This window comes from Coregonus clupeaformis, chromosome 37 (genome assembly GCF_020615455.1).
Source record: "Coregonus clupeaformis isolate EN_2021a chromosome 37, ASM2061545v1, whole genome shotgun sequence".
In the NCBI taxonomy this organism is placed as follows: Eukaryota; Metazoa; Chordata; class Actinopteri; order Salmoniformes; family Salmonidae; genus Coregonus; species Coregonus clupeaformis.
In genome coordinates, this window is record NC_059228.1 from 20,916,339 (window position 1) to 20,938,241 (window position 21,903).

Sequence of the window (21,903 nt, forward strand, 5' to 3'; positions counted from 1 at the left end):
TTGCCCACTGACAAAGACATGATCAGTCTATAATTTTAATGGTATGTTTATTTGAACAGTGAGAGACAGAATAACAACAAAAAAATCCAGAAAAACGCATGTCAAAAATGTTATAAATTGATTTGCATTTTAATGAGGGAAATAAGTATTTGACCCCTCTGCAAAACATGACTTAGTACTTGGTGGCAAAGACCTTGTTGGCAATCACAGAGGTCAGACGTTTCTTGTAGTTGGCCACCAGGTTTGCACACATCTCAGGACGGATTTTGTCCCACTCCTCTTTGCAGATCTTCTCCAAGTCATTAAGGTTTCAAGCCTGACGTTTGGCAACTCAAACCTTCAGCTCCCTCCACAGATTTTCTATTGGATTAAGGTTTGGAGACTGGCTAGGCCACTTAATGTGCTTCTTCTTGAGCCACTCCTTTGTTGCCTTGGCCGTGTGTTTTGGGTCATTGTCATGCTGGAATACCCATCCACAACCCATTTTCAATGCCCTGGCTGAGGGAAGGAGGTTCTCACCCAAGATTTGACGGTACATGGCCCCGTCCATCGTCCCTTTGATGCGGTGAAGTTGTCCTGTCCCCGTAGCAGAAAAACACCCCCAAAACATAATGTTTCCACCTCCATGTTTGACGGTGGGGATGGTGTTCTTGGGGTCATAGGCAGCATTCCTCCTCCTCCAAACACGGCGAGTTGAGTTGATGCCAAAGAGCTCGATTTTGGTCTCATCTGACCACAACACTTTCACCCAGTTCTCCTCTGAATCATTCAGATGTTCATTGGCAAACTTCAGACGGGCCTGTATATGTGCTTTCTTGAGCAGGGGGACCTTGCGGGCGCTGCAGGATTTCAGTCCTTCATGGCATAGTGTGTTACCAATTGTTTTCTTGGTGACTATGGTCCCAGCTGCCTTGAGATCATTGACAAGATCCTTCCGTGTAGTTCTGGGCTGATTCCTCACCGTTCTCATGATCATTGCAACTCCACGAGGTGAGATCTTGCATGGAGCCCCAGGTCGAGGGAGATTGACAGTTATTTTGTGTTTCTTCCATTTGCGAATAATCGCACCAACTGTTTTCACCTTCTCACCAAGCTGCTTGGCGATGGTCTTGTAGCCCATTCCAGCCTTGTGTAGGTCTACAATCTTGTCCCTGACATCCTTGGAGAGCTCTTTGGTCTTGGCCATGGTGGAGAGTTTGGAATCTGATTGATTGATTGATTCTGTGGACAGGTTTCTTTTATACAGGTAACAAACTGAGATTAGGAGCACTCCCTTTAAGAGTGTGCTCCTAATCTCAGCTCGTTACCTGTATAAAAGACACCTGGGAGCCAGAAATCTTTCTGATTGAGAGGGGGTCAAATACTTATTTCCCTCATTAAAATGCAAATCAATTTATAACATTTTTGACGTGCGTTTTTCTGGATTTTTTTGTTGTCATTCTGTCTCTCACTGTTTAAATAAACCTACCATTAAAATTATAGACTGATAATGTCTTTGTCAGTGGGCAAACGTACAAAATCAGCAGGGGATCAAATACTTTTTTCCCCTCACTGTATCTTCCATGTAAAAATGTCCGACAATACCTTTTTAATTCTATGTGCTATACATTTTGCTAGAATTTTTGCATCACAACACTGAAGTGTAAGGGGCCTCCAATTTTTTTAATGGACTGGATCTTTATATTTTCCACTTGTATCCTGTTTCAGTAATAATGAAATCAGACCTTCTTCTTGAGTGTCTGATAATCTACCGTTTACATAGGAGTGGTTAAAACATGCTAATAACGGTTGTCTGAGTATATCAAAAAAGGTTTGGTATACCTCGACTGGTATGCCATCCAACCCTGGAGTTTTCCCGGACTTAAAGTCTTTAATTGCATCCAGAAGTTCCTCCTCTGTAATTTCACCTTCACATGAGTCTTTCTTTATGGCTGTTAATTTTACATTATCAATAGAAAAAAAAAATCTTATTTCCCTCATTAAAATGCAAATCAATTTATAACATTTTTGACATGCGTTTTTCTGGATTTTTTTGTTGTCATTCTGTCTCTCACTGTTCAAATAAACCTACCATTAAAATTATAGACTGATCATTTCTTTGTCAGTGGGAAAACGTACAAAATCAGCAGGGGATCAAATACATTTTCCCTCACTGTACATAACCTAATGTCCTCTTTATGTAGTCTATATATAGTTCATCAATCTAATGCAACATCTATAGCCCCCAACATCTATAGCCCCCAACATCTATAGCTCCTTCTCTATTTCAGGGGGGTTTGCTCATTCATTTTCATTTCCATGATGTTCTGTTGTTGCCTCCAGAGCTAATTTGACATCAAATCCTTTAGGTATGTCCAGTGTGCCCCGGCACTCCCCATTTGGCCTTTGTATGAGTGACAGAGGGAAAGAAGGAGTTTGTGAGTGAGGGAAAGAGGGAGTGAGTGAGGGAAGAGCGTGAATGGGTGATTGTTGGTTTATGTACTTTATTTTGTATTGCTTTTAATTCATCAATACATATCATTTTTTTCTCTCCAAATATTAATAGTATTGACAAATCCTTCGTTTTTTTATATACAGATGTGCCTTGCTGCAACTGAAACAATAAAGGAACTTAGTTCATACTGGTACATTCATTTCTTCTCTTACTTTTTCAATTTATTGCATGGAAAAGATCATGTGTAACAACGTTCAGGTAACCTTAGCGAAATTAGCTATTAGGTCAATGTTTTTATTTTAAAAGTAACTAAATTACTTTCACTCTGAGTACTTTTTAAATTTTAGTCATTTAGCAGACGCTCTTATCCAGAGCGACTTACAGGATCAATTAGGGTTAAGTGCCTTGCTCAAGGGCACATCGACAGATTTTTCACCTAGTCGGTTCGGGGATTAGAACCAGCGACCTTTCGGTTACTGGCACAACGCTCTTAACCACTAAGCTACCTGCCGCACTGAGCTACTTTGTCATTTTACTTGAGTAGTTTTTTTATACTAGTAGTTTGCTTGAGTAACATTTAATTAAGGTAACAGTACTTCTACTGGAGTACGATATTTCAGTACTCTTTCCACCCCTGTTTAAAACATAAAAAGTGACTAAGTATTTACAGAGGAACCAACCAATTTAGATGGCTATTGGATTGCTGTAATGGACACCTCGCGAAGTCAGCGACTACACTTAAATAACCATACAATGAATGAGCTACTTTGCGATGTGATGACTCATTTTCACCCTTTTTCCTGTCTCTATCCCTCTGGTTCCTACCAAAATGATCTAAATAGTTTCCTTTCACACTCGCTTAGCAGCAGGAAACTACAGGGTGGTGTTGTACTAAACTAATGAAGTAGTATCCTCCTGGCCTCAGATCACAGTGCATCAAGCTGGCGTTGTTTACAGAACCACAGCCGAGGGATGAGGAGGGAGGGAGGGACTGGCTCAGCACTGAAAGACGTTTGACTAAAGCCTCCACTAAAGTTCTGTGGTCCATAGTCTACCAGTCCAACTCTTCACGGTCCAAATTTGGATGGTCCAACAGCCTGTCGAACTGTTCAATGGTCCATGGTCTTTGAGTTAAACTGTCACCCGTCTTTCGGATAGGAAAATTTAAACGGGTGACCTGACTCTCAGTGGTCACTAAAGATCCCATGGCACTTATCGTAAGAGTAGGAGTGTTAACCCCGGTGTCCTGGCTAAATTCCCAATCTGGCCCTCATACCATCATGGCCCCCTAATCATCCCCAGCTTCCAACTGGCTCATTTATCCCCCTCTCCCCTGTAATTATTCCCCTGGTCATTGCTGTAAATGAGAATGTGTTCTCAGTCAACTTACCTGGAAAAATAAATGTAAATTAAAAATGCAGTTCCAGATTTTATAATAGCTAATCTTGGTTACCTAGAAGTAAAATTCTCGCGAAAGTTTGTCACTTTCTGTTTTACACACATAATCTGTCAATGAGAGATATATAATAGCCTACACATAAAGTATGTTGTCCAACAGTCAAATACACCAAAGATCCATATAACAATACATTACAAATGGTTTAATACAGTGATCTGAGTGGGAAACAATGCTTGGACTCAGCATGAGAGAGCGAGTGAAAAGGGGGGTGGGTCTGAGAGCTGGCCTGGACTTAACGGAAGACGAACAGACTGTGAGTAAGAGGGTGATCTACCACAGGCAAATGCCTTCAAGTGTTTTGGTTTCTCTTTGCAAACTATTTACCTAAAAAAAACTGTGTGTGTGTGTGTGGTGGAGGGGAGAGAGAATCATTGTGTGGCATATAAGGAACTTCAGAAATGTGTGTGTGGTACATGGGTGTGTTTGAGCAAGGAAAGGGTCAAGTTACACTTTCCATTTTCATCGACTTCAAGGTAGTACACACACCTCAAACATATTCTTTAAAATAAAGTGTTCCAGATCTCTCTACAACGTTTATTTTACTGACATTAATTGGGTCTGTGTGGTGGTCATGCTATCGGAGGGAAATTACAGACCCATTTGAATGGAAATTATTCAATAAAAACGTCACTGTCTGTGTTACTAGCCTTTTAACTTCTGACAAGCATCCATTGGAATGGAACGTTGGCGTAGTGGGGATTGCATGTGAACTGTGAAGACAGGGCAGTAGCTTTGGAAAAGCATGATTGGCAAGCCAAGGCACCACCTACATTTATGTCAGATAAGTTTAATTGACTGAGCTTCATATTTAGAGACAAAACATGTCTATGGTAAAAATGTATGGTACAAAATAATGGGATGGTGCCTGGTTTGCATTTCTTGGTTTTGAAATGGCTGTAGGGACAGTTAAATTGCCTCCTGCTTTGACATTTAATTCAACTTCCCTCAAAACCAGAGATGGAAAATAGACAAAGACTGCTCAAATAAACTAATGTCTGTCACCTAGTTAATTAAATTCCATCAACATACTATGTGGAGGAGTTCAAACACTTCAGGAAACAACACTTTAGACAGGAGCAGTGTATTCAAACACTTCTCCATTTTCTTTCAGGCAATTACTTAGGTTCCTATGCAATAGCATAGAGCAGACTAGTACAAACTAAACTGAGTCTTAGAAAAATAGGAAAATATTTAATGGTAACAAAGTATGACAACAAAATGGATGAATATGTGTATGAATGCGTATTGCATCAGTCCCGGTCTGTACATGCTCTAATTGTGAAGAGTGGTCCATCATTGGTCTATCGAATGTGCAGCCTCAGCCTGTCAAGCACAAGCCTGACTCATGCAAGGTCCACGATAGTATCAGGTACAATAGTTTCACTAACGTATCTGAATGTCTTCGTTCTGCAATCAGGACCCTATGAGGGGAACACCTGACACTTTCTCTACATTCATCACCTGAAGGCAAGTGCTCTCCTCTGGACTTCCAAACACAATCCAATAATACAGACTTGAGACTTACCTTCTGAAAGAAATCCTCGCCACCATTGACTCTTCCCTCAGTGGCCGCTGTAGAGGAGAGGAAAAAGGAACAATTCATGAAACCACTAAATGTTAAATATACAGTACTGTATAACATTCACAGAGCCAAATCACACTTGGGTTAACTAATGTCCTGGGAATGTGTGGATAACAGGACTAAATCCCCAAAAGTGTCTCTCATTTTTGGATTTAGAAAGAAGTCAAACTCATTCTTGATAATCCTTATAATTAGATACAGCTTCCTTCTAACAAATTGCTGAACATTGTATAAAAGGTCTCAGTGCTATACCACCATGATGGGAGATCCATCTTTTTTGGATATTCACACTTTTGACAGACAATGTCTCTTCCTGCATTAGTATGGTATCATAAGGCTGGCATTAGAAATGTTAGCTACCAGAGAAATTACTGACATATCTGGCAGAGCACACACTTTTGTAGGGATATCCCTGAGTATAAGAAATATTATTTTAAAGACTTATACTTATAATACTCAAGACCTCTGGTACTGTAAAATATGGCACAGAACAGCTTCCCAACCACAGTGAATACAATACTTTGTTAATGATACAGATACATCTGTAAGTCCATGTGTCTGGCCTGTGGCTTTTCTGTTGATGTAAAATACATAGTTATTCTCCGCAGTGTATTCACATGTTCATCCGTCATTTAAGGCAGTTGATGCAAAGCTGGTAATGATGCGTTTCTGTATTTTCTTGATGGATTTACCACAGAGAAACTGGGTCAGGAGCACTGGTGTACAGTGATACAAATTGACCTTGGTGTAATGACAAGAATTATGTTATGGTTAGGGGCAACTCCACAGTAACAGAGTGACACAGAGACTCAGATTTTTCACTTCAAAATGTATGTCATACAAAAACCAATGACTGCAAAGTTAAACAAACCATACAACTATATGCACAAGGACTACTTTTAACAATTTCCACTGAACATTTTACAAAACACATTTACTGGAAGAACAGTGCATATGCAAAATTTGGTAACAGAATTTCGGTAAAATCTCCCTCTGTTTTTTATGTGGCCAAAACTTAAATACGCTACATGACTAAGTATTTGGACACCTGAACATCTCATTCCAAAATCATGGGCATTAATATGGAGTTGGTCCCCCCTTTGCTGCTATAACAGCCTCCACTCTTCTGGGAAGGCTTTCCACTAGATGTTGGAACATTGTTGAGGGGACTTACTTCCATTCAGCCACGAGCAATTAATCCCAAAGGTGTTCGAACAGGTTGAGGTCAGGGCTCTGTGCAGCCCAGTCAAGTTCTTCCACACCTATCTCGACAAACCATTTCTGTATGGACCTCGCTTTGTGCATGGGGGCATTGTCATGCTGAAACAGGAAAGGGCCTTCCCCAAACTGTTGCCACAAAGTTGGAAGCACAGAATTGTCCAGAATGTCATTGTATGCTGTAGCGTTAAGGATTCCCTTCACTGGAACTAAGGGGCCTAGGACGAACCATGAAAAACAGCCCCAGAACATTATTCCTCTTCCACCAAACTACGGCACTATGCATTCGGGCAGGTAGCGTTCTCCTGGCATCTGCCAAACCCAGATTCGTCCGTCGGACTGCCAGATGGTGAAGCATGATTCATCACTCCAGAGAACGTGTTTCCACTGCCCCAGAGTCCAATGGCCGCGAGCTTTACACCACCCCAGCCGACGCTTGGCATTGCGCATGGTGATCTTAGGCTTGTGTGCGGCTGCTTGGCAGTGGTGTAAAATACTTTAAAGTACTACTTAAGTCGGTTTTGGGGTATCTGTACTTCACTTTACTATTTATATTTTTGACAAATGATGTACTTTTAACTCCATACATTTTCCCTGACACCCAAAAGTACTCGTTACATTTTGAATGCTTAGTAGGACAGGAAAATGGTCCAATTCACACACTTCTCAAGAGAACATCCTTGGTCATCCCTACTGCCTCTGAACTGGCGGACTCACTAAACACACATGCTTCATTTGTAAATGATGTCTGAATGTGGGAGTGTGCCCCTGGCTATCCGTAAAAAAAGTAGAAAGAAAATGGTGCTGTCTGGTTTCCTTAATATAAGGAATTTGAAATTATCTATATTTTTACTTTTGATACTTAAGTATATTTTAGCAATTACATTTAAAACCAAATATTTTACTCAAGTAGTATTTTAATGGGTAACTCACTTTTACTTGTCATTTTCTATTAAGGTTACTTTTACTCAAGTGTGACAATTGGGTACTTTTTCCACCACTGCTGCTCGGCCATGGAAACCCATTTCATGAAGCTCCCGACAAACAGTTATTGTGCTGACATTGCTTCCAGAGGCAGTTTGGAACTCGGTAGTGAGTGTTGCAACCGAGGACAGAATATTTTTACGCGCTACGCGCTTCAGCACTTGGCGGTCCCGTTCTGTGAGCTTGTGTGGCCTACCACTTCGTGGCTGAGCCGTTGTTGCTCCTAGACGTTTCCACTTCACAATAACAGCACTTACAGTTGACCGGGGCAGCTTTAGCAGGTCAGAAATTTGAGGAACTGACTTGTTGGAAAGGTGGCATCCTATGACGGTGCCACATTGAAAGTCACTGAGCTCTTCAGTAAGGCCATTCTACTGCCAATGTTTGTCAATGGAGACTGCATGGCTGTGTGCTCGATTTTATACACCTGTCAGCAACGGATGTGGCTGAAATAGCCATATCCACTAATTTGAAGGGGTGTCCACATACTTTTGTATATATAGTATATCTGCTCCAAATTAAGATTCAAAGATGTCTGCAGGAAGACTGGGAACTCAGCTATGACATGACACCATGAGTTAAAAAAAATCTATTTTGGTTATTGAACTACAGTAAGTGAAGTGCATTTACACCCGGTAACATAATTGCGGTAACGGAATTTCAACATGGGTCCCTGATCTGTACTACACAGAAATGCATAATTATGGATATGAAAATCATTATCTTCATGTTGCTGTATCCTGAATATGTACACAAAGGTAGAACTATGCAATATCCTCCTTTGCATATTTGGGTATTATTATACACACTGGCTATTATTTTTAATGAGCTCCACCACCAAACAAGACCAAATTTAGTTGGTCTGGACCAATCATAGTCTACATCTATGTTTCACAAGTTTGGACATCAAAGTACATCACAGTAGAGTACAGTAAAGTTCAATACAGTATAGTCAAGTAGAGTATAGTTCAGTACAGATGCAAAGTTTGGTAACAGAATGACGGCAAACAGCACAAACCGTCATTCTGTTACCAAACTTTGCATCTGCACTGTTCAAGTAAATGTGTTTTTGTAAAATTTCTATGGAAATTGTACTTTGCGCATAGAGTTGTATGGTTTGTTTAACTTTGCAATCATTGGTTTTTGTTTGACATACATTTTTAAATGAAAAATCTGAGTCTCAGTGTCACTCTGTTACCGTGGAATTGCCCATACCTTAACCCAATGTTCTGTTTAGTTTCAACTCTGGAGAGCAATGCAGTTTCTATAGAATAATGACTGAAAAGGTCTACATTCAGAATGATTAACTGGCTAGAATGAATCCATGGAAACACGCAGTATGGACAATGTCATACAGTATGTCACCATGATTTGCTATTGAAATGCAGTACTTTTGCTTTCTTGACATCAACACAAATGTAGTTAATGTTGTGGTGGGGTTGACAACTTGACAGTATCAATGGTTCTGAGATTGATCCAGGTTGGTTCCCTACTTGGAAACCTGGCCACAGTTTCATTAGACTTAAACCTTAATATGCAAACATGTGCAAAGGTACCTACTTAATTCTCCAGTCATGATCACCATGTGTTGCATAAGGTGTGGTAAAATGCAATACTAGTGTCTTGACATGAGTTGAAGGGAAAAAAGGATTTTGCTTTCCTTTCTCAACATAACATTTCCTGGGTAACCGCAAATGTAAGCATTAGATAAGCGAACAAATGACCCCAACTGGTGGTGTATTTAATGTCCAGACAAACTGGCCCTTGGCGATGGAGTAATGCCTACAGAAAGTACGTTTCACACATGCTTGTACTTACTCCCCCGCAAACACGTCTGTAAATGTTTCACAAGAGAGCCTGCTTCACTCAGAAGAATGTGGCCCATAAATTTCACATGAAATACTATTTCTACACTCACAGTCCCCGACTAGTCTGAAATTGGAAAACAAATTAGCTTACTTACAGGGGAAATGATTTTTAAAAAGAGAATACCAAAGGTTAATGAGGTTTGATGTTTTCACAGAAGTAGGAGCAGGTTGGGGTCAGGGGTCAGGGGTCAGGAATCAGGACGCCCTGTGGGAGTTCCTGGTCATTGTGGATGAGGAATGTGGTGAATCACACTGTTGAGAGGAGGTGGGAGCATTTCTATTGGAAGCCCAAGGGATGAGGTGGATGAAACAACCTATTAGGGCCACACTTGGAGATGGGATGATACTGGGCTAGCATGTCTGACTTTGGGAAAGATTAAGCCTCTGGTAGTGGGTGGGTAACATACAGTATCGAATTATAGAATAACACCAACTGAAAGGAATACTGTCAAAACAATATACACTCTGCTTCACCAAAAGACTAACATTGTCTTAGCTCCCTAGGTTGTTATGGGACAATGGAGACATGCATAGCAGCAGGTGTACTTTAGCCTAGCATTTTGAGATTTAGCCTACAGCTCTTCATGACACACAGAAACGAGAAACAAATAAAGCACACAAAAACTATGTTCTGTCATGTTCTCAATGAGACAATTTGTTAATCAAAATTCAATGTCCACAACATTTTAGTTTTTATTCAAGTAGTACAATCAGAATTTACAACAGGGGTCAAAACCCAGGCCCTGGAAGAAGGAAAGCCACTATCTCAGTGACAGTAATTATATTATTTAAACAAAAGCACATCCATCTAAAAATGATCGTCCTCTGCCAGTCCCGAATTAAAAACAGTCTGGAATAAAACGTGAACAACATCCGTACTGCATGAGAAGGACCAGAGGACCAAAATACTCCGAAGTCGAACAATAAATGCCTCTGAATCCCCTACGCTGTACATCCACTAGATCAACAGGCCGGTCATGTTTGAAGTTATTGGCCATTGAAATGTACGTACTCCATCCTCCTATTATGAAGTCATTCAGAGAAATAAAAACATTCTCTGGCATAGGGACGAAATTATGCAAAACTGTCATAAAACAGCAACACTGTTGAAGATGCTTTGACATAAAAGGCCTACCAATCATACAAGTGGGTATGATGTGTTGCACTTCATCAACTCATTCTCAGTGGATGAATACAAACCAAAGTGTTTTCTAACATTCCTTAATAATAACATTAACACGTACTGTATATGGAACACAAAACAGCCTTTCCAGCCAGAGGAACTGAAATGAATCTCTCTTGATGGAGTATGAGTGGAGACAGTAGTGTACAGATGTAGGATCTTAATTTGATCACCCTGTTGTAGGGGTGGCGGTATACCGGTATGAATGTGAATACCGGTATGACGTTGTGCCATGATATGGATTTTGCCATATCGTGCATATCATGATAAATTAATGTATGAAATAAGGCGGGGGGTTTTCGTTCAAAATGTCTGTCGAATGATACAGCCTATTGGGCTAGTTCAAATTGTTTCTTTTACTATAAACATAGCCTTTTTTAGCAAATAAATAAACTACAAGCATGGACGTTACACGCAATCTGCCTGCCAATCAAAGTCAACAAAAAAGCATGCACAACTGCAGAGTAAGCTAACATTTAGTGAAGTAAACTCCTTTCGTTAGCAAAAGTGTCTGAAAATCAAGCATTGAGGATGACTGAAGATAAGGAAAATAACGCTATTGAGGTTGATTTGCAGGACGAGGAAGAATTGGTTCCAAAAAAGGGGGCCTCCTATGTCGTTTGGAACTGGTTTGGCTTTAAGATATCCGACCAACAAACAGTACTGTGTAAATTGTGTTGACGCATTGTTCTAGCCAAAGGTGGAAACATCAGCAATCTTTTTCACCACCTGAAAACCCTGCATGTGCGCGAATATGAAGAATCTACCAGAATGCAACAAACCCCCGGAGCAGCGGAGCAAGTCACAACACATCTTCAAGCCAGACCCGCACTCAGCTGTCACTCAAGGCATCATTCATTAGTGGTACTCCCTATGACAAGAAGAGCAAGAAGTGGAATGAGATAACGAGTGCAATTACGTATCACATAGCGAAAGACATGGAACCAATTCAAACTGTGGAGAAAGACGGTTTCAGAAAGTTGATTCGAACTCTAGACCCAAGATACGAGATCCCGAGCCGTAAATACTTCAGCAAAACATGTCTGCCAGAACTCTACACAGAATGTCGGGACAGAGTTGCCAACGAAATCCGTAACGCCGCATTCTTCTCTATCACTGCTGACTTATGGTCAAGCCGGACCACAGAGCCATACATTAGCCTCACGATTCATTACATTGAGGACAACTGGAAGCTGCAAAGCAAATGCCTTCAGACCTCTTATTTCCCTGACGACCACATGGGAGAAATAATTGCAGCTGGGCTGAGGGAGGCACTTTCATCCTGGGGCTTGAAGGAGTCGCGTCAAGTATGTATGACTACCGACAGCGGATCAAACATGGTCAAAGCATTGGAGCTGAACAAATGGACAAGACTAGGGTGTTTCGGACACAGGCTACACATTGCTATTGGTAAGTTTCAACGTCCAAAACACACAGAGCTAGGTAGAAATATAACGTCACAAACACAACAACATAAAATGCAGAATAACTGTTGTATTCCTTATCTCCTCTGTTTAAAGTTAGAGCTGACTACATTTACATTTACATTTTAGTCATTTAGCAGACGCTCTTATCCAGAGCGACTTACAGGAGCAATTAGGGTTAAGTGCCTTGCTCAAGGGCACATTAACGTCATTTAGCAGACGCTCTTAGCCAGAGCGACTCGCAAATTGGTGCGTTCACCCTATAGCCAGTGGGATAACCACTTTACAATTTGGGGGGTTAGAAGGAACACTTTATCCTATCCCAGGTATTCCTTAAAGAGGTGGGGTTTCAAATGTCTCCGGAAGGTGGTGAGTGACTCCGCTGTCCTGGCGTCGTGAGGGAGCTTGTTCCACCATTGGGGTGCCAGAGCAGCGAACAGTTTTGACTGGGCTGAGCGGGAGCTATGCTTCCGCAGAGGAAGGGAGCCAGCAGGCCAGAGGTGGATGAACGCAATGCCCTCGTTTGGGTGTAGGGACTGATCAGAGCCTGAAGGTACAGAGGTGCCGTTCCCCTCACTGCTCCATAGGCAAGCACCATGGTCTTGTAGCGGATGCGAGCTTCAACTGGAAGCCAGTGGAGTGTGCGGAGGAGGGGGGTGACGTGAGAGAACTTGGGAAGGTTGAACACCAGACGGGCTGCGGCATTCTGGATGAGTTGTAGGGGTTTAATGGCACAGGCAGGGAGGCCAGCCAACAGCGAGTTGCAGTAGTCCAGACGGGACTGCCTGATCCTTCTTATACGTTAAGCCGGATATATACAGCTATGCAAATCTAGAATATTTGTAAATGTGTGCAATATCCAAACATTACATGGATTACATTGCTTTTATTTATAATTGATACATTAGCCTACGGTTTCAATATATGAATCTATCCTCTCTTTCAATAATAGCCTTCCCAATAAATGATCCCGTTTTCTAAAGCAACATAGCTCTCTTAATCACAACAGTTGTTTGTAAATCTATAGATGGATTACATTTGTAATCATGTCCAGTGTCCATGCTGTAAATTGTTTTAATTACAGCAGATGCTGTTATTTCTATTGAATAATTGTGATTCATATGTAATTATTTTTCACCTTTTTATTTTGCAGAGAGGAGTGTCCAAAACGAACCTCGGGTTTCCAGGGCCACAGGAGTGTGCAAGAAAGTGGTCAGCACATTTTCCTATAGTTGGAAGAAGCAGAAAGCCCTGACAAGTGCACAGGACAAACTGAGCCTGCCCCTCCACAAGCTCATCACGGAATCCCCAACAAGGTGGGGATCTCGACTGCAGATGATGGAAAGAGTCCTGGAGCAGGAAAAGGCCATCACACCAGTCCTGGCAGCAGACAAAAAAACACATCACCTTGCACCCTCCTGGCAAGACATTGAGGTCTTTGAATCTATCACAGCAGCACTTAAGCCCCACCCGGTCCTCCATTTGTTCCAGACGGAGGTTCTGAAATCAAATGAGGGCAAAGCCAAACTGACCGGAGAGATTAAGATGAGGGTCCTCAATTACCTGAATGACAAATACACTTACCCTGAAACAGATGAGCTGCTCACCATGGCTACCTTTCTGGACCCAAGGTTCAAGACCACCTACGTGATCACTGAGAAGCTGGTGGAGGTGAAGGTGAGAGCTGCCTCCGAGACAGAAGCCCTCCTGGTAGGGAACACAGCCGTGGGAGACTTCTCTTTTGAAGAGGACCAGAGTGAGAGAGAGAAAGAAGCTGCCACTGCTCCACAATCAGCAAAGAAGTCCAAGAAGAGCCTTGGGAGCTTCTTTAAGAAAACCAGAGACAGGTCATCGAGCAAGAGCTGGACAGCTACACTCTGATGATGGCAGCAGACAGTGAGGCTGATCCTATGGAGTGGTGGCAAGTTCACGCATCCAACTTCCCACAATTGAGTTGTCTGACAAAGAAATACTTATGCATCCCTGCCACAAGTTCGCCCTCTGAGAGAGCATTTAGCACTGGGGGCAATGTGGTCACATGCCACAGGGCAACTTTGAAGCCAGAAACTGTCAATAGGCTGGTGTTCCTGGCACGGAACTTGTGAAGAGGGAGGCAGTGAATTGTTACATGCAGAACTGAGAAACATACAGACTGTCTGGTTAATGCTTGAAGTTAATTTGAAAAGGTTTACAACTTGAATTCATAATGACCGGTGTTATGCTGAAAAAAGTCTGCACCCCTTATATTTGGCAGGAAAAAGTTTACATCCTGACTACTTTAAATATTTTTTCATAAAATGTTACTGCATATTTATTTAACTCATATACCTTTGTTTATGTTTCATGTTTGCACAGGTTTACCACAAATAATAATTTAAAAAACTGTGCAATGCCCCCTTTCTGTTTCTATAAGGTTAAAAACAATATTTAGTCATTTATTAACTTTGAAGGGCTCATACAATTTTTTATTTTTACAGTATATCGTGATATTATATAATTATCGTCCGGACAGTGGAAAATATCGTGATATGATTTTTTTTTCATATCGCCCACCCCTACCCTGTTGCAGGAAATGTAAAACATGTAGTGTATTTGCGGTTTAAAGGCTTCTGAAGTTTATGATTTCCACTTTGAAATTTCAGACTTGATTTTCCCTTACGAAAAATGAATCAACCCCAACAAAAATGTCCATTAATTATAATCCACATTTCCTGTTGCTGCAGGATTATTTTCCTGCTTTAGCAAACATCTGTAGAAAATGACATGAGGGCAATGCAAGGAGTGAAAAACATCCTGTCAGCAGATGCATGGCGTGCAGACGGGCTGTGGGAGAACCAGGGGAGGGACAGGTGGGCGCCCCACGAACCTCTGGGGTATGTTATGGGGGTGGAGAACACCAGTACTTCAGCTGAGTCTTACAACATGTCACAGTTGTCTAAATCAGTTGCTTTATATTGGCATTAGCCGTCTTGACGGCCTTGGATATGCTGATCTGTTATGGCATACTCGTGACAGCATAAAGTAATATGTTATCGTTATATGCCAGCGCGTTACATAATAACAGAAGATCTCATGAGTTTCATAATGACATTGGCACCACTATGTACTGCAGCAGGCAAGCAGAGTATCAGAGTTGCTTCTATTTAAAAAATGAAAAATGAGTGAGTGGGATAAATGAGGATTAGGTTAAAAGAGGAGGAATCTATGGGTTTCAACATTGAGACCTTGGAGTACAAATGGGATGTTGCAACCAATATGTCTGGGGTGAGTAGTAATCTATGTTGCCATTTCCCAAAAACCATCAAATAGGATCTAATGAATCAAACCCCCACACCCATTAGTTCAACACTTAGATACTACATACTTCACCTTATCTTAACCAAGGCATCAGTCCTGTCACTATAAAACAGCTCCAGTTAGCAGTATGGAGGATGCACCACGAGCCTGGACAGATGTATTTAGCCTGGTATCCATTATGTGTACAGAGAGAGAGATGTTTACTTGTTTTGGAGGGTAAGAGGAATGTAAACAGTGTTGGAGCTGTAGAATTATGGCCTCATTCCACATACGATCACAACGAGGAACAGAGATACACAGACCCTGAAATATCCACCAAGACATTTATCTACCACCTTTAAGAGGGTAAGGAAGGGATGAGGCGAATGAGACTAATAGGGAAAGAAAGTGCTATGTTGCATTACCGAGAGAGCATGGCAAATGGACAGTATAGAAGGACCAATTTGTTTAAAAAAACTAGGGCAACGTGATGGGGACTGTGGACACTTTCAGCTAGTCTAATGAATGAATCCTTTTATAACAATCATATAGAAAATGGGGGACAGGAAACAAATGTGCGTAGTATGTCACAATAGTTTCTCAAACTGAAGTCTTAACTGTTGTGATTCAGGGGTCTCATTAGCTTGACATGTCAACGTTTTCTACTGGACAGTGAAAAAAAAGAAGTGTCATACTGTCACATAAGGATTTAGCAATGCGTTAGGGCATAAAACCCAAACTGGGATTTGAACCACAAACCCTCTTGGAAGCAGCCCACCGATGACTAACTCAGTGGTACTGTATGGACTGTGTATTGGGTGACTGGAGGCATTTGGCATTAAATCAAATTGTATTTGTCACATGCGCTAAATACAACAGGTGTAGACCTTACCGTGAAATGCTTACTCACGAGCATTTAATCAACAATTCAGAGTTTTTAAAAAGTATGAAAAATGTGCTAAATAAACTAAATGAAAAATAGTAACACAATAAAATAACATTAACAAGGCTACATACAAGGGGTACCGGTACCGAGTCAATGTGCAAGGGTACGGGTTAGTCAAGGTAATTGAGGTAATACAGTGGGGGAAAATAGTATTTAGTCAGCCACCAATTGTGCAAGTTCTCCCACTTAAAAAGATGAGAGAGGCCTGTAATTTTCATCATAGGTACACGTCAACTATGACAGACAAATTGAGGAAAAAAAATCCAGAATATCACATTGTAGGATTTTTTATGAATGTATTTGCAAATTATGGTGGAAAATAAGTATTTGGTCACCTACAAACAAGCAAGATTTCTGGCTCTAACAGACCTGTAACTTCTTCTTTAAGAGGCTCCTCTGTCCTCCACTCGTTACCTGTAGTAATGGCACCTGTTTGAACTTGTTATCAGTATAAAATACACCTGTCCACAACCTCAAACAGTCACACTCCAAACTCCACTATGGCCAAGACCAAAGAGCTGTCAAAGGACACCAGAAACAAAATTGTAGACCTGCACCAGACTGGGAAGACTGAATCTGCAATAGGTAAGCAGCTTGGTTTGAAGAAATCAACTGTGGGAGCAATTATTAGGAAATGGAAGACATACAAGACCACTGATAATCTCCCTCGATCTGGGGCTCCACGCAAGATCTCACCCCGTGGGGTCAAAATGATCACAAGAACGGTGAGCAAAAATCCCAGAACCACACGGGGGGACCTAGTGAATGACCTGCAGAGAGCTGGGACCAAAGTAACAAAGCCTACCATCAGTAACACACTACACCGCCAGGGACTCAAATCCTGCAGTGCCAGACGTGTCCCCCTGCTTAAGCCAGTACATGTCCAGGCCCGTCTGAAGTTTGCTAGAGTGCATTTGGATGATCCAGAAGAGGATTGGGAGAATGTCATATGGTCAGATGAAACCAAAATATAACTTTTTGGTAAAAACTCAACTCGTCGTGTTTGGAGGACAAAGAATGCTGAGTTGCATCCAAAGAACACCATACCTACTGTGAGGCATGGGGGTGGAAACATCATGCTTTGGGGCTGTTTTTCTGCAAAGGGACCAGGACGACTGATCCGTGTAAAGGAAAGAATGAATGGGGCCATGTATCGTGAGATTTGGAGTGAAAATCTTCTTCCATCAGCAAGGGCATTGAAGATGAAACGTGGCTGGGTCTTTCAGCATGACAATGATCCCAAACACACCGCCCGGGCAATGAAGGAGTGGCTTCGTAAGAAGCATTTCAAGGTCCTGGAGTGGCCTAGCCAGTCTCCAGATCTCAACCCCATAGAAAATCTTTGGAGGGAGTTGAAAGTCCGTGTTGCCCAGCGACAGCCCCAAAACATCACTGCTCTAGAGGAGATCTGCATGGAGGAATGGGCCAAAATACCAGCAACAGTGTGTGAAAACCTTGTGAAGACTTACAGAAAACGTTTGACCTGTGTCATTGCCAACAAAGGGTATATAACAAAGTATTGAGAAACTTTTGTTATTGACCAAATACTTATTTTCCACCATAATTTGCAAATAAATTCATTAAAAATTCTACAATGTGATTTTCTGGATTTTTTTTCCTCATTTTGTCTGTCATAGTTGACGTGTACCTATGATGAAAATTACAGGCCTCTCATCTTTTTAAGTGGGAGAACTTGCACAATTGGTGGCTGACTAAATACTTTTTTCCCCACTATGTACATGAAGGTAGGGGTAAAGTTACTATGCATAGATAATAAACAGAATAGCAGCAGCGTATGTGAAGAGTGTGAAGGAATGTGAATGTGTATATGTATGTGTGTGTGTGTGGCGTCAATATGCATGTGTGTGTCCGTGTGTTGGAGTGTCAGTGTAGTATGTGTGAGTGTGTGGTTAGAGGAGTCCAGTGAGTGTGCATTGAGCCTGTGCAAGAGAGTCAGTGCAACATCAAAAAAAGAATCAATACAAATAAAATAATGGGGTCAATGCAAATAGTCCAGGTAGCCATTTGATTAACTGTTCAGCAGTCTTATGGTTTGGAGGTAGAAGCTGTTAAGGAGCCTTTTGGTCCCAGACTTGGTGCTCCGGTACCGCTTGCCGTGCGGTAGCAGAGAGAACAGTTTATGACTTGGGTGGCTGGAGTCTTTGAAAACATTTTGGGCCTTCGTGGTACAGAGGTCCTGGATGGCAGGAAACTCGACCCCAGTGATGTACTGGGCCATACGGACTACTCTCTGTAGGGCCTTGCGGTAGGATGCCGAGCAGTTGTCATACCAAGCGGTGATGCAACCAGTCAGAATGCTCTCGATGGTGCGGCTGTACAACTGTTTGAGGATCTGAGGACCCATGCCAAATCTTTTCAGCCTCCTGAGGGGGAATAGGCGTTGTCGTGCCCTCTTCCCGTTGTCGTGCCCTTTTCTTGGTGTGTTTGGACCATGATAGGTCTTTAGTGATGTGTGACACCAAGGAACTTGAAGCTCTCGACCCACTCCACTACAGCCCCGTCGATGTGAATGGGGGCGTGCTCGACCTTCCTTTTATTGTAGTCCACGATCAGCTCCTTTGTCTTGCTCACGTTGAGGGAGAGTTTGTTTTCTTAGCACCATACTGCCAGGTCTCTGACCTCCTCCCTATAGACTGTCTCATCGTCGTCGATCAGGCCTACCACCGTCGTGTTCTCTGCAAACTTAATGATGGTGTTGGAGTCGTGCGTGGCCACGCAGTAGTGGGTGAACAGGGAGTACAGGAGGGGACTAAGCACGCACCCCTGAGGGGCCCCCGTGTTGAAGGTCAGCTTGGCAGATCTGCTGTTGCCTACCCTCACCACCTGGGGGCGGTCCGTCAGGAAGTCCAGGATCCAGTTGCAGAGGAGGGTGTTCAGTCCCAGGATCCTTAGCTTAGTGATGAGCATGGAGGGCACTATGGTGTTGAACGCTGAGCTGTAGTCAATGAACAGCATTCTCACGTAGGTGTTCCTTTTGTCCAGGTGGGAAAGGGCAGTGTGGAGTGCAATAGAGATTGCGTCATCTGTGGATATGTTGGGGCGGTATGCGAATTGGAGTGGGTCCAGGGTTTCTGGTGTTGATGTGAGCCATGACCAGCCTTTCAAAGCATTTCATGGCTACAGATGTGAGTGCTATGGGGCAGTAGTCATTTAGGCAGGTTACCTTGGGATTCTTGGGCACAGGGACTATGGTGGTCTGATTGAAACATGTACAGTGGGGAGAACAAGTATTTGATACACTGCCGATTTTGCAGGTTTTCATACTTACAAAGCATGTAGAGGTCTGTAATTTTTATCATAGGTACACTTCAACTGTGAGAGACGGAATCTAAAACAAAAATCCAGAAAATCACATTGTAGGATTTTTAAGTAATGAATTTGCATTTTATTGCATGACATAAGTATTTGATCACCTACCAACCAGTAAGAATTCCAGCTCTCACAGACCTGTTAGTTTTTCTTTAAGAAGCCCTCCTGTTCTCCACTCATTACCTGTATTAACTGCACCTGTTTGAACTCGTTACCTGTATAAAAGACACCTGTCCACACACTCAATCAAACAGACTCCAACCTCTCCACAATGGCCAAGACCAGAGAGCTGTGTAAGGACATCAGGGATAAAATTGTAGACCTGCACAAGGCTGGGATGGGCTACAGGACAATAGGCAAGCAGCTTGGTGAGAAGGCAACAACTGTTGGCGCAATTATTAGAAAATGGAAGAAGTTCAAGATGACGGTCAATCATCCTCGGTCTGGGGCTCCATGCAAGATCTCAACTCGTGGGGCATCAATGATCATGAGGAAGGTGAGGGATCAGCCCAGAACTACACGGCAGGACCTGGTCAATGACCTGAAGAGAGCTGGGACCACAGTCTCAAAGAAAACCATTAGTAACACACTACGCCGTCATGGATTAAAATCCTGCAGCGCACGCAAGGTCCCCCTTCTCAAGCCAGCGCATGTCCAGGCCCGTTTGCCAATGTTTGCCAATGACCATCTGGATGATCCAGAGGAGGAATGGGAGAAAGTCATGTGGTCTGATTAGACCAAAAAGCTCTATTTTTGTCAAAACTCCACTTGCAATGTTTGGAGGAAGAAGAAGGGTGAGTACAACCCCAAGAACACCATCCCAACCATGAAGCATGGAGGTGGAAACATCATTCTTTGGGGATGCTTTTCTGCAACGGGGACAGGACGACTGCACCGTATTGAGGGGAGGATGGATGGGGCCATGTATCGCAAGATCTTGGCCAACAACCTCCTTCCCTCAGTAAGAGCATTGAAGATGGGTCGTGGCTGGGTCTTCCAGCATGACAACGACCCGAAACACACAGCCAGGGCAACTAAGGAGTGGCTCCGTAAGAAGCATCTCAAGGTCCTGGAGTGGCCTAGCCAGTCTTCAGACCTGAACCCAATAGAAAATCTGTACCAAATATTAAGTTCTGCTTTTCTGATGTATCAAATACTTATGTCATGCAATAAAATGCAAATTAATTACTTAAAAATCATACAATGTGATTTTTACCTATGATAACAATTACAGACCTCTACATGCTTTGTAAGTAGGAAAACCTGCAAAATCGTCAGTGTATCAAATACTTGTTCTCCCCACTGTAGGTATACAGACTGGGTCAGGGAGAGGTTGAAAATGTCAGTGAAGACACTTGCCAGCTGGTCAGCGCATGCTCTCAGTACGTGTCCTGGTAATCCGTCTGGCCCTGCGGCCTTGTGAATGTTAACCTGTTTAAAGGTTTTACTCACATCGGCTACGGAGGGATCACACAGTCGTCTAGAACAGATGGTGCTCTCATGCATGGTTCAGTGTTGCTTGCCTCGAAGCGAGCATAGAAGGCATTTCGCTCGTCTGGTAGGCTTGCGTCACTGGGAAGCTTGCGGCTTGGTTTCCCTTTGTAATCAGTGATAGTTTGCAAGCCCTGCCACATCCGATGAGCATCAGAGTCAGTGTAGTAGGATTTGATCTTAGTCCTGTATTGACACTTTGCCTGTTTGATGGTTCGTCCAAGGGTGTAGCGGGATTTCTTATAAGTGTTCGGATTAGTGTACCGCTCCTTGAAAGTGGCAGCTCTAGCCTTTAGCTCATCGCCGATGTTGCCTGTAATCCATGGCTTCTGGTTGGGATATGTACTGTAAGTACGGTCACTGTGGGGATGACGTCGTCGATGCACTTATTAATGAAGCCGGTCACTGAGGTGGTATACTCCTCAATGCCATCGGATGAATCCCAGAACATATTCCAGTCTGTGTTAACGAAACAGTCCTGTAGCTTAGCATCCGCTTCATCGGACCACTTCCGTATTGAGCGTGTCACTGGTACTTCCTGTGGTAAATAGACAGCTATGAAGAATATAGATGAAAACGCTCTTGGTAAATAGTGTGGTCTACAGCTTATCATGAGGTATTCTAACTCAGGCGGGCAAAACCTTGAGACTTCCTTAATATTAGAGATTGCGCCCCAGAACGGAGGGTAAAGGCGGATTATCCACTCGC

General features: G+C 42.5%; 1 protein-coding gene across 5 annotated transcripts in view; it reads right to left on the reverse strand.

Moving 5' to 3' along the window:
* Window positions 1-21,903, reverse strand: part of LOC121553338 (protein bicaudal C homolog 1-B) — a 94,968-nt gene that overhangs the window by 60,806 nt on the left and 12,259 nt on the right. For all 5 annotated transcript variants that reach the window (XM_041866376.1, XM_041866377.1, XM_041866374.1 and 2 more), the window contains exon 2: window positions 5,419-5,465. In XM_041866376.1, coding sequence (XP_041722310.1) covers window positions 5,419-5,465 — 47 coding nt within the window. The remainder of the gene's footprint in view (window positions 1-5,418; window positions 5,466-21,903) is intronic.